At 36.4% G+C, this 20,423-nt stretch overlaps 3 protein-coding genes and 1 long non-coding RNA gene across 12 annotated transcripts; 3 read left to right on the forward strand and 1 right to left on the reverse strand.

Annotated features, from left to right (window-relative positions):
- Positions 1-3,790: 3,790 nt before the first annotated feature.
- LOC149478569 (uncharacterized) lies at positions 3,791-14,927 on the reverse strand. 9 transcript variants are annotated; one of them, XM_089709413.1, is made up of 6 exons: positions 14,532-14,927; positions 10,545-10,677; positions 10,095-10,163; positions 8,934-8,945; positions 6,814-7,074; positions 3,791-4,968 (listed from the first exon to the last, which is right to left on the reverse strand). In XM_089709413.1, the coding sequence occupies exons 1-6, from the start codon at positions 14,577-14,579 to the stop codon at positions 4,904-4,906; spliced, it is 588 nt and encodes a 195-aa protein (XP_089565539.1). In that variant the 5' UTR covers positions 14,580-14,927; the 3' UTR covers positions 3,791-4,903. The 9 variants fall into 9 exon arrangements, with proteins under 9 accessions (XP_089565539.1, XP_089565538.1, XP_089565533.1 ...); XM_089709412.1 differs by lacking the exon at positions 8,934-8,945 and adding an exon at positions 9,507-9,518; XM_089709407.1 differs by lacking the exon at positions 8,934-8,945 and adding an exon at positions 9,507-9,518 and having other exon boundaries at positions 10,095-10,166.
- Positions 12,086-13,075, forward strand: LOC149478570 (uncharacterized). Its single transcript, XR_016317421.1, has 3 exons — positions 12,086-12,661; positions 12,792-12,853; positions 12,928-13,075. It is a non-coding gene; the product is annotated as an uncharacterized LOC149478570 (long non-coding RNA).
- Positions 14,928-15,206: 279 nt separating the features above from the next.
- mRpL54 (mitochondrial ribosomal protein L54) lies at positions 15,207-17,347 on the forward strand. Its single transcript, XM_089709415.1, has 3 exons — positions 15,207-15,439; positions 15,609-15,754; positions 16,572-17,347. The coding sequence occupies exons 1-3, from the start codon at positions 15,307-15,309 to the stop codon at positions 16,731-16,733; spliced, it is 441 nt and encodes a 146-aa protein (XP_089565541.1). The 5' UTR covers positions 15,207-15,306; the 3' UTR covers positions 16,734-17,347.
- A 147-nt stretch (positions 17,348-17,494) lies between these two features.
- On the forward strand, positions 17,495-20,268 carry LOC149478572 (ciliary microtubule associated protein 1B-like). The gene is made up of 4 exons (XM_089709403.1): positions 17,495-18,039; positions 18,538-18,739; positions 19,190-19,571; positions 19,917-20,268. The coding sequence occupies exons 1-4, from the start codon at positions 18,018-18,020 to the stop codon at positions 20,001-20,003; spliced, it is 693 nt and encodes a 230-aa protein (XP_089565529.1). The 5' UTR covers positions 17,495-18,017; the 3' UTR covers positions 20,004-20,268.
- Positions 20,269-20,423: the final 155 nt, after the last annotated feature.

Genomic DNA, 20,423 nt, shown 5'->3' on the forward strand with positions numbered 1-20,423 from the left:
TAATGAACGAATTAAATAAATAATAAATAAATATTATAGGACATTATTACACAAATCGACCTAGTCCCACAGTAAGCTCAATTAAGGCTTGTGTTGTGGGTACTAGGCGACGATAAATATAATATTTAATAAATACATATATATAGATAATAACACCCAGACCCAAGAACAAATAATTGAGTTCATCACACAAATATTTGCCCTGACGGGGATCGAACCCGGGACCGTCGGCTCAGTAGGCAGTTACATTACCACTGCGCCAACCGCGTCGTCAGAAATGTTTTTCTTTCGTTCTTCAGATAATCCATTAATGCAGCAGGATTGTTATGTGTAATTATTCTGGTTCTGCATTATACCTAAACCTCATCTATTAATGTAAACTAAAATAAATCAATTAATTTGCTACAGTGGCGCCATCTCATCTGGACGATTTTTAACCTCCGTACTTGGTACTATCAAGTACCTATTTACAGTTTACTTATTTAGTAAACTGTGTACTAGCTTATAAAGGATCGAGATTAGAGCCTACTGGTTTTACTATGTTTATGTCCACACCCACTTTACTTTTATGGGCGGCTGTGACACAGTTTTCGTTTTGATTGGTTACCTATCTTAATCTCGAATTTTAATATTCCGAATATCATAATCCAGAAAACGTTTGGACATTTTTTCATAACCCCGAATTTTAAAATTTCGAAGTTTTGTTTGCCATATAATCGCAACTCCGAATTTCATTTGCCCATTTCTTTATTTGTACGACGTTTTACAATCCAGACGAATGAGTTCCAGACATACGAAATCTAAATGCACAAAATCCAGATGACCGTAATCCATATGCACGAAAGACAGATTTTTAAAACACAAATTTTTGAAATACAGTTAATTGATATCCAGACAAACAATGTCCAGATTTTTGAAATTCAAATAAACGATATCCAGCAAAACGAAATCCTTCCAGGGGGTCACACTTCAAACCTAACCTAACCTACTGAGTCGAATTCTGTAATGGGCAAGTAAAACAATAGCGAGTCGGTGCTGGCACTCGCCGGCCGCTGCCGCGGCACGCTCGCTTCGCTCGCTCGGCTCGTGCATGGGGGGTCACACTTCAAACCTAACCTAACCTACTGAGTCGAATTTGACACTTAAACCTTTCTGTAATGGGCAAGTAAAACAATAGCGAGTCGGTTCTGGCACTCGCCGGCCGCTGCCGCGGCACGCTCGCTTCGCTCGCTCGGCTCGTGCATGGGGGGTCACACTTCAAACCTAACCTAACCTACTGAGTCGAATTTGACACTTAAACCTTTCTGTAATGGGCAAGTAAAACAATAGCGAGTCAGTTCTAGCGTGGGGGTCGTAGTTCAAACCTAACCTACTGAGTCGACTTTGACACTAAAACCGGTCTGTAATGGACAAGTAAAACAATAAATTTACTTACTGACAATGTTTATTTTCAGTCGATAGTAAAGGTATAATCACGATTGTATGGAAATCAAATAAAAAGATTATGAAAATCTGGCAATAGTTTATCTGTTATACGATTATATGGGAACCAAATAAAAAGATTATGAAAATTTGGCAATAGTTTATTTGGAAAATGGTACGATGGGAAACAAAAAAAAGTATTCTGAGAATCTGGTATAATGAGATCTGTATTATGAGAATACGGGAAACAAAAAAATACTTTTTAAAAATCTGGTTTTGGTGCACTCCACCATCGAGTGTGATAATGTGTCTGATAACGTGTTCAAGTGCTAAATTGAACAGCATGGGCGACAGCGCATTTCCTTTATTCGTAGCCTTACACAAAGTACTGGTGTCGAAAATCCTCAGCAGGCGCACAAAAATCCTTATCTATAAAACTATAATAAGACCTATCTTAATGTATGGCTGCGAGACTTGGACACTGACACAAAAAGAAGAAGACAAGCTCCTAGTTACTGAAAGAAAGATCCTAAGAAAGATGTTTGGGCCGGTGTTGACAGAAGAAGGGGTTTGGAGGAGGAGGAAAAACCTAGAACTTCAAGATCTAATGTCCGAGCCAAACGTCATAGGCGAGATTAAAGCCCAAAGACTCCGATGGCTCGGCCATGTGGAAAGAATGGGGGAAGATCGAGCAGCGAAACGAGCGTACCTGGGACAGCCATCTGGACGCCGTCCGGTTGGACGTCCCAGGTACCGCTGGAAAGACGAAATTGCCAAAGACCTGCGCAGCCTCCAGATCGAAAACTGGCAAGAGATGGCGCAGGATAGAGTCAAATGGAGGCTCTTATTGTCGGAGGCCAAGACTCACTTTGGGTCCCTGCGCCACTCTAGTAAGTAAGTAGGTTTTGGTGCATCTGGAAATTGATTCATCTGGGAAATTAAAAAAGGAATTTTAAAAATTTGTCATTCATTACATCTGTCTTTTAAAAGTTCTAACAACCGTTTTCGGGGTTTTAAGATTCGGGTAATAGAAATTCGAGTTTTTAATAGGTTACCGTTTTGATTTTATATTTATATTATACCTTATACATATACTTAGCCTCCCATTTCAAAGTGATAGTTTTGCGTGAAAATACATAACTAAAATAAAACAAAAAAGTCATTGATTTATTCGTATATTTTACAAAAATTGTTGAAAATTAGTAACTAATTAACAGAATCTTATTTATAGAAGTTATCTAATACAGTAGACTTATATAATACTCAATATATATTTTTCTATAAGTTTGTCTTTTCTATGAGAGTATTGATGTAACCATCTACAGTTTTAAAAGCATTTTTTTTAATTATATAAATATACAGGATAAAAACTCATGTTAAAAAAGTAGTAACTTTTTAAACAATACTTTCGCCTATTTCAAATAAAAACACAAAAATCTTCTCAATGTTACTCTGTATATTTAATAAAAAAGAAGAGTTAATAAATCAATATAATCAGTCTTAATTAATTTATAAACTTATTCAGAATCTTTCTCGCAGTATCTTTTCAGTGAATCTAATATCAATATTTCCTAATAATTAGTTTATTTAAATAACAAGACTGTTAATGAATTGCATTTATTAATCATGGTAACATTAAACAACTCATTTGTATTGAATAGGGTTTCTGACAAACATTCAACTATTTGACAGTTACAAATGTTCAGAATACAATTTTTCGTGTTAAGTTTTAGTAGTATTAGTTACGTATTTTTAATATTTATTTTACATTTTAGAGTTTAAACTATAATATTATATTTAGATCGGTGTAGTTAGATATTATAGATATTTTTATAATTTCAAAATAACTAGGTAACTAGTAGCTATAATTTGCCTTATTTTTGAGGTACCATTGTACCTATCTCACCTGATAACAACGCGTTGCTAGACAACGGTATGAACAATTAAATGATAACGTTACGTATGCAAACAATAAATCCCTAAAATGTTTACATATTTAGGTACGCACTGTGGTGAATTAAAAGATCTTGAATTTCCGAACATTGTTTTTATTTTGTATGTAATTACTCATTACGTATTCGATGTTTTATGAACAAATCGTAACACATTATCAATATAAAAATACATTATGTGAAGGTAATTTTAATGTATTAAAATGCCAATACTGTTAAGCACAGACATGAGACTACCGTAACAGGACGTTATAGTTAGATTGCATATTAGCTACAAAAAAACATCACTGTAAAAAAACAAAATCAAATGAATCGTATGCAAAATTAATACTCATTGTAGTTTAACTCAAACATTATATTTCTTAAAAATCAATACATACCACTAAAAACGTGGTCGACATGTTCCAGCTTCTATAATATAAAGTTAACATCGCAACTACGGAAGATAAAATCGATCGATTGAGCTAGTTTATTTTGAAATAGAGCAATACTTAATACGGAAGTAAAAACATCTGAAGAATGACAACAATAAAGTTTTATATAATCTGTTCAACACGTAATCTACGCATTAACTATTTTTATTAGTATTTGTATAGTTTATGTCATTATTATTTACTTCTCTTCTATTACAACTGGTTTAAGCTATGTTTTACGTTAAAATGCAGGAAATAACAATAAATTATTTACTTACACTAAAATTATAATAAAGAATGATTTTACAACAGCTTAGGATTCGTTTATCGGAATATCAAATAAGTACTACTTTTATTTTTTTAGTCGATGTTTAAAGGAGGGTATAAATCTCTTTAATACATAAATGGCTGGACAAATTAAATTCCTGTCTCATACGAAATATACGTATTTATTTATATATAAACAGGTATGAAACAACGAAATTAAATTTAAATCATAAAATATTATATACGAACCTGCGTCTTTATACAACATATTACATATATGATATACAAGCATAGGAATAAGGAAATAATCCATATAATTTAATTTCGTTGTTTCATACATATTGAATCACATTTAAAAAGGTACATAGCATTTTTATACATAATATAAGGTAAAATTTCACAGTAACGCTTAGCTTTTTTAATGCCTAAATAATATCTAACATTAATATTAAATTCACATAAATTATTACAAACTAAAGCTGGCTCAGGGCGCAAAAAAATGAATAAATGCAAAAACAAAATATTTATTTCTTCTTGAAAAATATAAAGGAGGCATATAATACGATTAGTTAGCACATTATTAAATCATATTTTATGAACACCCAAAATACAAGAAATAGACTTTCTTGTATGATTGCACAGTACACCTTTACCCAAATATTAAAAATAAACAAGTCGAACAATAAACATAAAAACGCTTCTAAGATCCAAAATAAATTCGATAGGTATCCATCACACAAATACAAAAACATCATCAAATGCGGGCCAGCTTTAGTTTATAAACGGAATCACACGGAGGTTCGTACAGACGTACACGCGAATATCACATCATTATAATATGTAACTCAACTAGTGTGTCCCGGTGTATATGTTTGCCTGTTTGCCCACTGCTTGGTCGTACGATGGAGGTAGTGCTGTGAACATTATAAAAACAATTAAACATACACACACAAAACAGGTAGAATCTAAATCAGTCTATTAGATTTTAGGATACAGAGTAACAAACAACCATTCTCTTCCTTCATCCATCCTCACAAACTTTCGCATTGATAATATTAGTAGGATAAAAAAATAGTTCCTTTAACTCAACGGCAGCAGCGGTTCAAATGCCCTTAAAAATCATTACGATACGAATTCTTTGACGATAGTTATTATTTTTTGTCATCATCGACTATATTTATAAAAAACCTATGTAACTCAGTACTAATGTAGCTTTCTGTTTTTTAAACATTTTTAAAAACAGTCCGTTACTCCCTAGCTTTATTATCAAATACATGTTTTAAACCTCTAAATTTGTTAATGATGTAAGTCCTATTATCTATTACCATACACACAGTTGTTATCACAAGGATACACGGCAGTGTGTAATTACATTGCTCTGCTCGTATCGCTTCGTCAATATTTGCTCTATATCTGTAGTGGGACTGATATAGCGAATCTACTTCATTTCGCTTTTATTAACTTGACAATTGTATGCTATTCATGAATTATAATAGAGTCATTTATAATACGTACATCTTTGAAAATTAGTGTTCGGTAGTTCGTGAGAGTATGCCCTAAATACACTATCAAAACAAAAATGTGCAATTTCGTTATAGTATAAGAAATTTAGTGAATACATTCTAGCCATTTTTATGTTTTAGGTTAAGATCACAAGTAAGAAAAACCTAAACCTTAAAATATTTAAAAATCACAAGACTACATCTGATATTAAAAAATATCAAGTTATATATTATAATACATGTAATAAGCTAACTACATGGACCCACCTTGAGGGTGCCAACCTGGCGCTGCTATACCAATGAAAGCTAATGTATAACCATAGTATTAGTTACAGCATGTACATAAATATACATAGTATACATTTAAATACAATACAATTATACATAATTTATTTACATATTCCTATACTAGCTTTCCGCCCGCGGCTTCGCTCGCGTTTTCAAAGAAAAACCCGTTCCCGTAGGATTTCCGGGATAAAACCTATCCTATGTCCTTTCTCGGGTATCAAATTATCTCTATACCAAATTTCATGCAAATTGGTTCAGTAGTTTAGGCATGATTGAGTAACAGACAGACAGACAGAGTTACTTTCGCATTTATAATATTAGTATGGATTATAATAAAAAAATGTTGCAACTGAAATGGCAATATACAATTTAGTAAAAAATAGCAAATTTTTATAAGATATGCTGGCAGAAAAGGTTGAACTAAAAATATGCCCTTAAAAATTGATTCATTTATCATTCAACATCAGTTAACCTAACTCAAAGTCAGTGAATAAAAATATACATCATGTGTATTCATTGACATTTAATAACAATATAATACGTGTATAAATAAACGAGGAAAGCTCAACAACCGAGATAACAAGTAAAACCCAACACTGAATCACCGACCGGCTCCGGCCGCCACTCGCTAACGGGATTATATTTCCTTCTAATCACTAATGTATGACGTCATCCCTCTTACGATATCTCTTAAATACGTGTTGAAAAAAACAAGTAATCTATAAGTTATTTTCTTATATTTTGCATAATATTAACGTTTGCTTGCACAATATTAATCTTGTTGACTTTAATCGACACGATTTCTTAATAATTAATATAGTTAAACGATTTCAGAAGCTGTAAAAGTGCATTATTGTTATTGTTAAAATTAATATTTAATACAACATGATTAAGATATAATGATAAATAAAGCACGAAGCACATAAGTCAAAACAAAGCTTAAAATTGGCTAAGATTAGTGATACATACCGCTAGCTTCAGGTGCACTGGGTTGTGCGAAAGGCGCTCCACCAGTCGGGTACGGGGGGCCGCCAGTCGGGTACGGGGCCCCCGCAGTGGGGTACGGCGCGGGAGTCGGGTACGGGGCCGCGCTTTGTGCGCCCGTACCGCCGGGGTACGAGCCCGCCGGGTACGAGCCGGTCGGGTACGAGCCGGTCGGGTACGGGGCACCCGTGGGGTACGCCGCCGGGTACGGCATGCTCGCATTTTGAGCGGGGTACTGTGTTACAACTGGAACGATAAATATTTATGTTGTAGTGTGATCATGAATATGCATGCTTTATTGTAACTAAAACGATACTAAATTATCTGTTTCCACATAACTCAAATACTCGCGTATGATCCGTGAGGAAAGTATTTTGTGTGATTTTAAGTAGCTGCGCTTTGTAATCATGCACGTGATCAAAGACAGTAGGGACAAGATCTAAGATCACAGTTTCGATCGTTCAGCGTGATAAAGTTCGCATATTACAATAAATCTAATCGTAAACGTGACATTTATTATAAAAATAAATCGAATTCCATTGCACAATGAATATTTACTTCAAACATGTGATAATAATAATCAGAAATACCATCGTGACGTAGTCAATACGTAATTCATTCACAACTTTCGATAATTCGATTGCGTCTTTCTGTTTTGTTCGGCGCAAACGAAAATAAAGCAAATCAAATTAAGGATTGATGCGAGGGAATTAGTGGCGACTTGTGAACTAATAATAATGTAATTAGTGATATTCAGTGGGTATTACTGCCGATGAGCTCTCGCTCGGATTTGTCCAAGGATATTTACATAATTAAGTTTTACAAGTTGTTAGGTGCTTCCTTTACTTTCTCAAGATGTATGTTTATAGATATTATTATTCAATTTGGTTAAGTTTGTTAATTGAATATTCATTGTAATATTATCGAGACAATAAACTTAAAGTAATTGAAGTAATTTTAGATCTACTGGGAGGGCAGAAGAATATTAATATAATTCGCAGATGTTTTTAATTCTACTAACACTATCGTGTAGAGGGTTTAAAAAAAATTATGCTTGTTATGGTTATTTTGCCGTTTCTCTGGGATACACCATCGAAATGCAGACATACTATACGTTCCTATCAATATATTATATCCCAACGATAATCGAGAATGTAATTTTTTTGTAAAAAATATTGAATCCATGTTGCTTGTTTCCTCAAAATTACTTCAAGTGGATTAATATACTATTTTATCAACAAACAGGTTGTAAACGTATAAACTCTTTAGTCAAGGCCTAAAGAAGACCTCGACTCGATTTGGATGTACTTATTCAACAATATCGATGACTGTTTTCCTTATGAATTCTCCTCGAGTGAATGTACCCAATAAATTATTAACAATCCATTGGACTTGCTGGAACTATGGAATCATTACTACATTTTTATCGTCAAATACATTACTATTAGTCAGATACATTTCTGTGCTAACTAACTCAGAAATCTGTCTACCTTCTCAGTCCGCAGGAATTATTTCCACTATCAAATTATAATTTTTGTTCTTTTTATAAATGAAGATTCAAAAAAAATTCTTAGGAATGACAACTCAAGGAATGAGTTCCAAATGGTGTAAGATAAAGAGATGTCATTACTACATTATCGTTAACTACAAACTAAATACAGGTGTTTGATCCCTGCAACTTGGATATGACCTCATGTGCATATTATTAAGTGATTGTATTACGAGACGCGAAGGACCAATTTATAAATGAAATCCAACAATTTAGCCAGTTTTTTTAAATTATCTGTATTTAGTAATTCAAAAAACATCGTTATTAATGTATAACAAAATTAACTATTGTAGTTTCTCGCTTATTCTCGAACAAACAATATCCTGTATCATTGCATTAGTTCGTAGATATGACGAATTATACTCCTGATGTCAAATTTTGGAACCTATTTTAGGCACAATGAAAATGATGACATTCTTATTTCATTTACGAATTTGTTTGAAAATGTTTCATCTGTTTTTTTTCTTCAAAGACGCGTCTATACGCGATTAAACTTTAGGAACTAAGGATTCTCTCCTTTTTTTATTATGAAGTTAGAGTTAGAGTGTGCACTCACCGGGGTAGGGTTGCGGCGGCGCGTACTGCTGCTGCGGGTACGGCCGCCCTTAGAGTTAGAGTGTGCACTCACCGGGGTAGGGTTGCGGCGGCGCGTACTGCTGCTGCGGGTACGGCCGCCCTTAGAGTTAGAGTGTGCACTCACCGGGGTAGGGTTGCGGCGGCGCGTACTGCTGCTGCGGGTACGGCCGCCCTTAGAGTTAGAGTGTGCACTCACCGGGGTAGGGTTGCGGCGGCGCGTACTGCTGCTGCGGGTACGGCCGCCCTTAGAGTTAGAGTGTGCACTCACCGGGGTAGGGTTGCGGCGGCGCGTACTGCTGCTGCGGGTACGGCCGCCCTTAGAGTTAGAGTGTGCACTCACCGGGGTAGGGTTGCGGCGCGTACTGCTGCTGCGGGTACGGCCGCCCTTAGAGTTAGAGTGTGCACTCACCGGGGTAGGGTTGCGGCGGCGCGTACTGCTGCTGCGGGTACGGCCGCCCTTAGAGTTAGAGTGTGCACTCACCGGGGTAGGGTTGCGGCGGCGCGTACTGCTGCTGCGGGTACGGCCGCCCTTAGAGTTAGAGTGTGCACTCACCGGGGTAGGGTTGCGGCGCGTACTGCTGCTGCGGGTACGGCCGCCCTTAGAGTTAGAGTGTGCACTCACCGGGGTAGGGTTGCGGCGGCGCGTACTGCTGCTGCGGGTACGGCCGCCCTTAGAGTTAGAGTGTGCACTCACCGGGGTAGGGTTGCGGCGGCGCGTACTGCTGCTGCGGGTACGGCCGCCCTTAGAGTTAGAGTGTGCACTCACCGGGGTAGGGTTGCGGCGGCGCGTACTGCTGCTGCGGGTACGGCCGCCCTTAGAGTTAGAGTGTGCACTCACCGGGGTAGGGTTGCGGCGGCGCGTACTGCTGCTGCGGGTACGGCCGCCCTTAGAGTTAGAGTGTGCACTCACCGGGGTAGGGTTGCGGCGGCACGTACTGCTGCTGCGGGTACGGCCGCCCTTAGAGTTAGAGTGTGCACTCACCGGGGTAGGGTTGCGGCGGCGCGTACTGCTGCTGCGGGTACGGCCGCCCTTAGAGTTAGAGTGTGCACTCACCGGGGTAGGGTTGCGGCGGCGCGTACTGCTGCTGCGGGTACGGCCGCCCTTAGAGTTAGAGTGTGCACTCACCGGGGTAGGGTTGCGGCGGCGCGTACTGCTGCTGCGGGTACGGCGCCGGCTGCGTCGTGATCGTCGTCGTCGTCACTGTGGCCGCTGCTGGCGGGATACATCGTTACTTATTACTTATCATCATAGTCAATTGAAAAAAATAGAAAAGTAACTGTAAAGTTGTACAATAAGGAAAGAAAGACTTATTAAATCATCAGTCTCTGTCAACATTTGCGTCTGTCACATAATTTCGATAGTGTCCCCACAAGATAAGAACGTGATGTAAAATAAAAACAATGTCATAAAACATTTGAGAGTTTCGATTCAGTTGTTAGGTTAACATTGTGTATTTATCTCAATCTATATTTTTATTTTTCTCACTTAAGTAAATATTTTAGAATATACTATAGTCAATCTCCTGAGCACCAAAAGTACCATCAAATATTATTAACGACATCCATGAACAAGAAGCACAAGTATACATACGCGAGAGCACTTGTCCGCGGTTCCTGCGGCGGCGGCAGCAGCACGCCAGCACGAGCAGCAGCAGCACCACACCTACCACCGCGTACGCGATCGTCGACATGTTCATCGCGCGCCGGCTGAACTGGCTCTTCTCCTGGTTTTAGAAGACAATAAGAAAACTCAACTACATTTGTGTAGTTTCTAATTGTACTCTAATGTTATATAAATGGAGGAATGTTTTAATTTTTTATTATCTACGTTTTAATTTAAAAAACGGATTTAAAAATTATTGTACCATTAGAAACCTATATATTTACCAATTAATATATTCTATTTTTTATGCTTAATAAAGACAGTCAGAGCACTTATCTATTGCAAAGGGAAAAGATTGAATGTGTTGTTTATAATAAGGGACTACTTAACTAGAATTATCAGTAGATATCAATGTTTCAAAACATGGATTTTATTAAAAAAAAACCAGACAAATAGGGTACTTTTAAGAAAATTTGTATCCAGATAAAGTAGGGTACATACAAGTAACCAAAAATGAGGAATTATTAATTTAAATAGAACCAGTTATAAATATAAATTTATAAAGAATAGAAAAAATTTGATCACGAGGCGGGACTCGAACCCGCATCCTTTCGCGCCATACCGGGGCGGATGCCTGACCAACTCAGCCACTCGTGATCGAATTTTTTCTATTCTTTATAAATTTATATTTATAAAGCATTTGAATGCCATAAAACCAAAATATCAATCAGAACCAGTTATAACTTCTCCTGGCTAAAGATTTTTTTGTTTTTACTTTTTACACAGTAGTTATTCCATTGGAGTGTGATGAAATTTGCTCCATTAATATAATACATATTATATATGAAATCATGTTATTAATGACTATTACACAAAAAATAGCATATCTCCCATCACTTCCTGTGATGTTTCCATGAATCACACTTGCATGTAAACAATGATATTTTATCTCACACTAGCGACCAAACAGACATCATCCTCACATACTTACATGTGTACAAAGATTAAATGGTTATGAGTTTTTCTAAAATTTTTTCCACAAGATTTTCTTGATTGTATAATAAAAAAAAGAGTTTCCACTATTCTTTGTTTAGCTTCACTAAACTTTATAGATATTTCATAATATAATGTATATGACAAGAATAACATAAACTTCCTCTTGTTGCAATGTGCTCACAATAGTTAGAGTTTAAAATAAACTTTAACATGGTTTAAAGAAAACAATTATTACTTTTATAAATGCAACGGTAATAGATACCTATTACTGTTGCATTTATTATTATTAACTACTTTTTACAAATGTACCTACATTGTATTAACATCAATTTTATACAATGCACGACAGTAAGTTTACATAAACTGTTGCAATATTTATAAAACAACTTGCTGGACCAGTTCTACTCATATATTAAAATCATTCATTGCACGAGTGTTTACTTACAGATTTTTAACAAAAATGGGGTCATGCTAGAGGACCAACCTTGCTTTAGCACTCAAGAGTAATGAGCGCGGGTTCCACACGAATAATTAAGGTGATGAATTAATTTTTCTAACATTTACGGCCCTTTTCAAACCTTCGTAATTTTTATATTATTAAAGTTGTCGTGATGAAAATTCTTGACAAGAAAGTTCAATAGTAACACAATACGTCTACCGTTTTAGAAACATGATTCCATGATATTTTCTCGATAGAAAAAAAATACAAAGTTCTCATTGTTATTTTTTTTTAATCTCTGGCATCTTCAAAATAACAAACGTAAAGTTACGACTTTTTGGATATTAACTATAAAATATACAACCTATACGTCTACCGTGTTAGAATTTTGAAATATGCGATGGTTTTGAAATAAACAAGAAATACTTGAAATTAGCGCGCGACCAGCCAATATAGCGAGAGCCGCCCTGTACCTTCCTACCCCGATCGCTGCACGAGTCATTCCCGCTACGGCCGTCACACGGGGAACTTGTGTCGCTTGCGCAATCGTAAAAAAGGGTGACAACACGATAAGACAAAATGAGACAAATGGGGACAATAAAGAAAATAAGAAGAAGAAACATAAAGGTTGGAGGAAAAAGAATGCTTACAATTGGAACAAATTAATGAAGTAAGTTGGTTTTATTTTAAATTTGATGATAATTGTATTATAGACGATATTTGATATGTACCCCTGTTTTAAGTACATAACGAATGTGTAAGATTTTTTCATTTATAGTTAGCATAAATAATCTTTTCAGAAATCCGGAATCCAGAAGGAAAATAAACCCACTGATTGTTCACAATGTGAACCCACTCCTTCGTAAGTACCTTTATTCAGTCAAAAATGTATGTTATCAACGCTCTACTGGTTTTATCGCATGATTCCATTTTTAGCAAAAAGCAACAAAGTGCAAAGAAATAAAAAATCATGGTGAACTTAGTGGAAGTATGGTGGATGTAATATGGAACAGGAGCTCATTGGAGTAGTATTATATTTAAAAAAATACGAAAAAATTTCAAGAATTACATTTCTTAGTAGGTGGTAGATATTAAGTAGAATTAAGAATTTTATGTTGATATTTATTTCATTTATACTTACTACACCTGTGCGGGAAATTGCTTAGTACTAAAACAGGTTTATATTCATATTTACATAGTAATGTGAGTTTTCATTTCGAAAAATTTTGTGTAAGTATATTAAATTGAGTTCCTGGGTGATCTGGAAACACAATTGGGCCCGGAAGATGGCGCTGCAGTCACTCCTCCTAATCACATGAACCGATTTGGATGAATATTTGTGTGCACATTTCATTGTTGTGGGATGATTGGTTGATTCGTTTTCACTTTAGCTAATATTATGTATTTTTGTTGTTAGAAAGTAAATTTAATTTAATGTTTATAATACATTGTTTTTGGTATAAATAAGCCAGTGTTCGTCTCACATTGCTGTACCTGCCTACCTACCCTACCAGGGCCTAACTTTGTTCTGGCTATTTTATTTTGATTATTTGTAATGAATAATTACAATTATAATAGAGTGCAAAAAATAAATAACTACATGCGTCAATATATTTTGTGTTTTTTTTAAAACAATTTTTTTATTTAAAAAAATATCATTCCGACCGCGGCTTTGCCCGCGTGGAATTAGGTTATATCGTGAATCCTGTTTTTTCCCACATAAGTGTTCAGTTCGGATAAAAAGTATCCTATGTGTAAATCCAGGCAATTAGCTATATTTTATCAAAATTGGTAATGTAGTCTTGACGTGATTAAGTAACAACTAACAAAAAATATACAAATTAACATCCAAAGTTTCGCATCAGTTTTACTGTATTAGTGATATCTTCCACTCTTGACTTTGACTGAGAAGAATTAGGGTTTATAACTTCTTTCAGAAATAGTACCTTTCATTTCTGGGCATGATGTAATATCTACGTCAGCATCAAATTCTATCTAAATCAATTCAGTAGTCCGCGTTATTGAGTACCATTTCATTTTTTCAGAGTAAAAATATTTTTTGTTATTTTAAAGATTATTTATAACCTGTATTATTTTGTAATAAAGTTAACATTACGAAATAATAATAATTATTAATAATGTCTAAGTAGTTGTTAAAAAGAAGATTATTTGTTTATAAGCAAGAAAATAAAACCAATAAATCAACAATTAAATAAATACAGTATAACAATATTATAACTGTATGACGACTCCATACATGTTTGTCCCGAGTCGGCCAGCGGCAGCGCGGCGAGTACTTAGCGCACAACCGCGTTCGCGATAGCGAGCTATTAGACTCCGCCCGCCAAGCAGTGGATTTTTTTTTGTGTATCGTCTTAACGAATTGGCGACACTATTCAACTTCAATGCACTACTCAAATCAAGGTCAAGGATGACTATTGTCGTGACGTTAAAACTATACTCCATTAATTTCATAAATCACCCGACATTAAATCAGCATCGGTGAAAATATAAAAAATACATCACACAAAATGACTCACCTCAAAGAAGCGATCAAAATCGTCATCAAATTCTTTATTGTCGAACATAATACGCTCAGCTGTACGAGCTGAATCGCATCTTTAACGATGATACAGCACGGACGATATTGAATTATATCACGAATGCAAAAATAAAATAGGATTTCCCCGATAACAACTAGGCTTGTTTATTGAGCGATGCTACGTATGCTAAATCACTGTATACTTTATATAAATTAATACATGAGCCACGTAAAGTTGCACTGGCAGTTGATAATTTCCTAAATATATCAGGTAAGTCGTATTCTACCTGTATTTGAATACACAAGTGAATTATCAACAAAAACCACCTTAGTTGCCTAGTCCTAAATCACTGTTCCCGTTTTGTTTGTGTGAAATTGTCAAATTTAACTGTCACTTGTCAGCCATATTAAAATGTCATGTTGACACGAACGTCCTTGATAGATTTTTTTCAGTTACCGTACGTACTTACGTAGTTCATTTGCACATTGTAAATTCTTCTTATTTTTTTAATAATAATGTAATAAAAGTATACTGCAAACAATCATATAATATCCTCATAAGGTTTTTTATGAGACTGCGAGTTATTTTCGATGTACTTAGAAGTTAGAGTCTGGCCAGCCAAAGCTGAAGCTGTAAGCTGTGGTTTGTTGTCAACAGAGGTCCGAGACAGAGGTTGTCAAAAGAGGATGACACTGACATTTGACAATGTTATAAAAATTAAATTATCAAAATTCAAGAGGCACTTTATTATAACCTCTAAAATAAAAACGAGATGTTTAATAATTTAATAAGATTATTTCCAATAACAATACAACGCACGGCTATACACAATGCATACTTAAAGGTGGAGTTGCACAGTTCTGCTACAAGCTATGCAGTTAAAAAAACAACATCGGCTGCCGGAGGTAAATCTTTCAATATTTATTAAATTTTGAGTCTCCAGCCTGTACCTATATGCATACTGCATGTAGGTTTCATTTCTCATTCACAAACTTTCTTTATGCATTTTAACAGAACTTTCATTTAAAATTTAAAATTATAATGTAGGTAATTATAAATTTTATTTATTTTAAGGTGTGCTGGGGTTGGGAAAGGGTAAGAAAAAGGGTGGGAAATTGACGGCCATTGAAAAGAAGGAACTTCCCGTGGAGACAGACCCAGAGAAGCTTGTGAACTATGTGTGTGGTTCCAATATATACCTCACTGGAGAAGATGTCAAAGTGAGTATTGTTTCTTGCTTTCTTAATATAATGTGTAAGTTTGTGAGGATGGATGTTTGTCTGTTGTTGAAACTGCATGGCACAGCAAACTTTTTATATGTTATGTAATTAATAATTATCAAAGGTTTTTATGGCTTTGGACTAGGATCTTGTTATTGCTATATAGCATAGTGACTATGAGTGGATTCTACAGTACACAACAATGCATAATTTGAGCATTCTTTTGCTCAGTCAACTTGTAAGAGTCAATAATTATCATATTTACCGTGTGTTTTAATGAACTCCGAAAAAAGTTGTAAACAGAGCAGACTGTATCAAATCAAATCTGTTTATTTGCTTGTAGTATATGGTCATACAAAGGTGTTAATACACAATATTGATATCACATATAAGTAATGCTATTGTAAATGGTGTGCAAAATTTTTTTGAAGAGACATATTTTCATAATTTTTTTTCTCTTCCATAATTGAATCAAGATATAAAAACAAAAGAAATGGTTTTACACATAAATTAAGTAGCTTTATATTAGTGAAAGAATTTAAAATTAATTCAATCATGTAAGGCTTGAAGTGCGAGCGAGAGCGCGGAACGAGCGACAAAGAAGCACAATCGGACGTTGTCACGTTCAACTATCGTCAGTAAACCAACTTTACAGACAACCAGTTTTTTTAAACAGATTTTGAACACAATTTATTAATTGTTTTATTAACCTCTCAAATACTTAACAGCAAGCATGGTCACGGGGAGGTTTAATTTAAGTTTTAGTTAATTTCTAAATGTACATCAAACCAAACACAAGAAAATCTATAAATTTCAGATAAAAGACGACAGCGAGTACCCTGATTGGTTGTGGAAGCTGAACATGGGAGCCCCCCCTCGCATCGAGGACCTCGACCCTGACACTAAGGAGTACTGGAAGAGGGTGCGCGCTGTCGGCATGAGGAGGAACAATAAACTGCGCTCCATGAAGAAGTTTTAGATAGATTGATTATCCAACCTGCTATATGTTTTGTAACTTATATTGTGTGGTGGTGTATTATTAAATAATCATAGTATCTATACTTATATTATAAAGCTGAACAGTTTGTTTGTCGGAGCGCAGCTAGTGTTCATCGCGCGGCTTTGCCCGCGCAGTCAAAGAAAAACCTGCATAGTTCCCATTCCTGTGGGATTTCCGGGATTGCGTCATTTTCCCGGGATAAAAAGTAGCCTATGTCCTTTCTCGGGTATCAAAATATCTCCATACCAAATTTAATGAAAATTGGTTCAGTAGTTTAGGCGTGATTGAGTAACAGACAGACAGACAGAGTTACTTTCGCATTTATAATATTAGTATGGACTAGCTGTGACCTGCGGTTTTACCCGCATAGCTCCGCTCCTATAGGTCTTAGTATGATGATATAGCCTATAGCCTTCCTCGATAAATGGACTATCTAACACCGCAAGAATTATTCAAATCAGACCAGTAGTTCCTGAGATTAGTGCGTTCAAAGAAACAAACTCTTATTCATATATACATCCATCCTCATGCTCATCATATTTTCTCATGCTTTAAAATCTGTATACCTAGTAATAAATCATATTGGTTGAAAAGTATGGAAATAATTTCTTTTTCTATATTCAACAATTTTCCTTGTGTTGTAGATTATGTTTTTACAAGTTGATTGTGTCAGATATAAGTTATGAAATTGTGTGGGTTGGACAATGTTAGCGAATACTGTGTAATGTAGAGTTAGTGATGTGATGTGCTGGACTGAACACTAGATTTAATCGTTTTAGTAATAAATATTTGTAATTGTTACTAAAAAGGTTTTTTATTCTGTGTATTTTTGTCAGTATTATTTTAACCAAAGTCTCTTGACTTTATTAGCATACGCATACTCAAATTAGTTAGATAAAAAATAATATTTGGACAGTTGTAAAAGGGTTCATATTATGCAGTTCATATTCAGTAAAAATTATATTGCATTTATTTGCAATCATTTAATTTGCATATATGTAATAAGACTCCGTAGATGGCGCTGAAATCTGCCCGCCACTTTGCTAATGTATGCTCTACGCCCGCCACTCTTTATTAAAACGATAATGTAGACTAGACTTTAATATCCTAAATAAAATCTCTTTGCATAAGACAACTCAGCAAGGACAATAAAACAAGCATTTTGACAATCAAGCGGTCGAGAGTCGCAACAAAATTATTTTGATGTATTTTTAACTAAATTTTAGTGTTTTTCTTAGCATATATTAAAATTCATTGTGTAAAATGGCGTGTAAGAAACCGTTAGGTAAGTAGAAAGATAAAATTAATCAAAATTTTTGTATTTTTAAAAATTGCATATCGCGATCGCGATCGGTACAAAAGCGGTACAGTCAACAACAAAATAACGGACGGATTTTATAATATGGTTTTATGTGTTTGAAGATAGAAGGCTAATGGATATAGGCTTCTCTTTGTTGCGACGTAAAATCTCATTCCCATACAAAGATTCATTATGATGCTGATTTGAATCACTTCGAAATTGATAAATTCCGATTTATGGCGCTATGTTAAAAAAGTGGCATGAATGGCAATCGTCAAGTTCCTTTCACCACACGAGCGAAGCCGCTGGCAACAGCTAGTTAGTAATACATCTAGTGGTAGGAAGTTAGTTGTTATAAATTTGAATGCTATATATTTTTCCACGCAGCTAATCATACGCCGTTGAACGGTTCTACGATAAGGTTGGGTATTATTATTTCTAACTAGCTATCTCTGAAGTATTGCACTGTACTATGATGTGCAGGGCCGGGGCCGGGCGCGTACCGGCTGCCGACGACGGTGGGGTTCGCGGAGCACGACCCGTCGCGCAACCGCAGCCCGATGTACTCGTTCGGGCTGAACGCCGGCTCGCGCTTCAAGCAGCTCGGCCCCGGGCCCGCCTACCGCATCGACCGCATCACGCGCGACGGCCTCGTGTCCTCGCCCGCCTGGAGCTTCGGAGCTAGGTACCGCTTGATATGTCCTTAGAGTAGAGCAAGTCGGTTCGATCAGTGAACGATTGAGTCATGAGTGCTCTATTCTATGAAATGATAATAATCGAAAATATATTCTTAAAGTTTTGATTATCATATGTTATCGGTAGGTACTAACTAAAAAAGTAATAACTATGTTATGTTAATGTTTCATGTTAAATCTTATCTAATGATAAATAACAAAACAAGGTATTATCACAGTAGGTATTACAATATTATTTCCGTATTATTATGTTATGTTTAAAGTTATGTGCGTCGAAGAATTAGTTCCAAATGCATCGAAAAATTGTTATTATATTCTTTCTCTCTCTGTTTTTCTGTTTTTAGCCCATAACCAATATGTTATACATAATTATATTATGTCGTTCGAATGTCAATGTCGAGTTGGAATTAGTTGGTTTCATTTGACCGGTGTGCGGGCAGGCTGGCGGGCCGCGCGGGCGGGCGCGTGCCGGGGCCGGGCGCGCACGCCCCCGAGCGCTGCCCGCCGACGCGCGAGCCGCGCGCGCCGCAGTACTCCATGGGCGCGCGGCTCGGCTTCGCGCCGCGGCGGGCCGGCCCCGCGCCCAACGCGTACGCGCTGCGGCTCGGGCCCGGCTCGCCCGCCTACACGATGGGCGCGCGCGTGGGCTTCGCGCTCAAGGCGCGCTCGCCGGGCCCGGCCGTGTACTTCCAGCGCGACGCGGACGTGTACCGCCCGCGCGCGCCCGTCTACTCGCTGGCCGCGCGCTCCGACGGCGCCGGCAAGGGGCCCAAGACTCCCGGTCCTGCCGCCTACCCGCCCAATCTATATAACACGAAGAAGGTACACGTGTGACTCTTTTTCCATTTTTTGTACATCAATCGTTAACCGAACTTGATTCCTTTGTCTATTTTATCCTTCGTGCATTAAATTGCACAAAAAATTTTACACGTAGGTAATTAAACCTTATGTTTTCTAAACCAACAATTAAGTTAGCTAGATTCTATTATCATATCACCCAATTTGCAACACGTCGTCTATCGGTCGCCTGTAACAAGCATGATTTTATGAACTTTTAAAATATTGCATAGATGATTGTGCACTTACGTATAACGCATATAGAGCGCTAAAAGTAGAGCTAGAAAACAACTTTAATTCCTTATGCAGAAATATATATATATATTGCAGAATCCGTACGCCTACTCGTTCGGCACGAAGCACGGAGACTACGCGCCACCGATGATCATCAAGGAAGACACTATGGATTGTCTATGATCGACGCTCAGACCGAATTAACAATTCGAAGAAAACGTCTTGGTTACATTTAAAAGACAACTCAAAAACATCAGCAATTATTTTGAGTTGAAATGGTTTTCCTGACGTTTAATGTGAAAAAAATTGTAAAAATGAACAGAAAATGTAATTGTTTGTGATGACTTTTGGATTTGAAATGTTTGTATTTTTTTCGAATCCGCACCGTAACTGTTCCACTTTTGATGTACGTTGTAATGTTTGTTAATAAAACATTGTTAAAGTTGTATTCATTGTTTAATTCCTATACCCAGAGGCGCAGAGCAAACAGGTATCTAAATATGTAATTGATAGTGCAAGAAAAAGAGCACGTGTTGAAACAGTTCTCACTATGCATCATTAAATTATTTTGTACTAGCTTTCTACCCGCAAACATAATATGGA

Source organism: Colias philodice, chromosome 22, assembly GCF_061535455.1.
Source record: "Colias philodice isolate Cphi_HAF_F1 chromosome 22, ilColPhil1 Martin Lab GWU primary, whole genome shotgun sequence".
Classification (NCBI taxonomy): domain Eukaryota; kingdom Metazoa; phylum Arthropoda; class Insecta; order Lepidoptera; family Pieridae; genus Colias; species Colias philodice.

Bases quoted from the DNA above. Each gene is read 5' to 3' on its own strand.
- LOC149478569 (XM_089709404.1), bottom strand. From the start codon at position 14,579: ATGTTCGACAATAAAGAATTTGATGACGATTTTGATCGCTTCTTTGAG. The intron at 10,678-14,531 runs GTGAGTCATTTT...TTCTAAAACCAG, and splicing joins ATTTTGATCGCTTCTTTGAG to GAGAAGAGCCAGTTCAGCCG. The intron at 10,167-10,544 runs GTATGTATACTT...GTATCCCGCCAG, and splicing joins CCGCGGACAAGTGCTCTCGC to CAGCGGCCACAGTGACGACG.
- mRpL54 (XM_089709415.1), top strand. From the start codon at position 15,307: ATGTTTAATAATTTAATAAGATTATTTCCAATAACAATACAACGCACG. The intron at 15,440-15,608 runs GTAAATCTTTCA...ATTTATTTTAAG, and splicing joins AACAACATCGGCTGCCGGAG to GTGTGCTGGGGTTGGGAAAG. The intron at 15,755-16,571 runs GTGAGTATTGTT...TATAAATTTCAG, and splicing joins TCACTGGAGAAGATGTCAAA to ATAAAAGACGACAGCGAGTA.
- LOC149478572 (XM_089709403.1), top strand. From the start codon at position 18,018: ATGGCGTGTAAGAAACCGTTAG. The intron at 18,040-18,537 runs GTAAGTAGAAAG...TATGATGTGCAG, and splicing joins GGCGTGTAAGAAACCGTTAG to GGCCGGGGCCGGGCGCGTAC. The intron at 18,740-19,189 runs GTACCGCTTGAT...GTGTGCGGGCAG, and splicing joins GCCTGGAGCTTCGGAGCTAG to GCTGGCGGGCCGCGCGGGCG.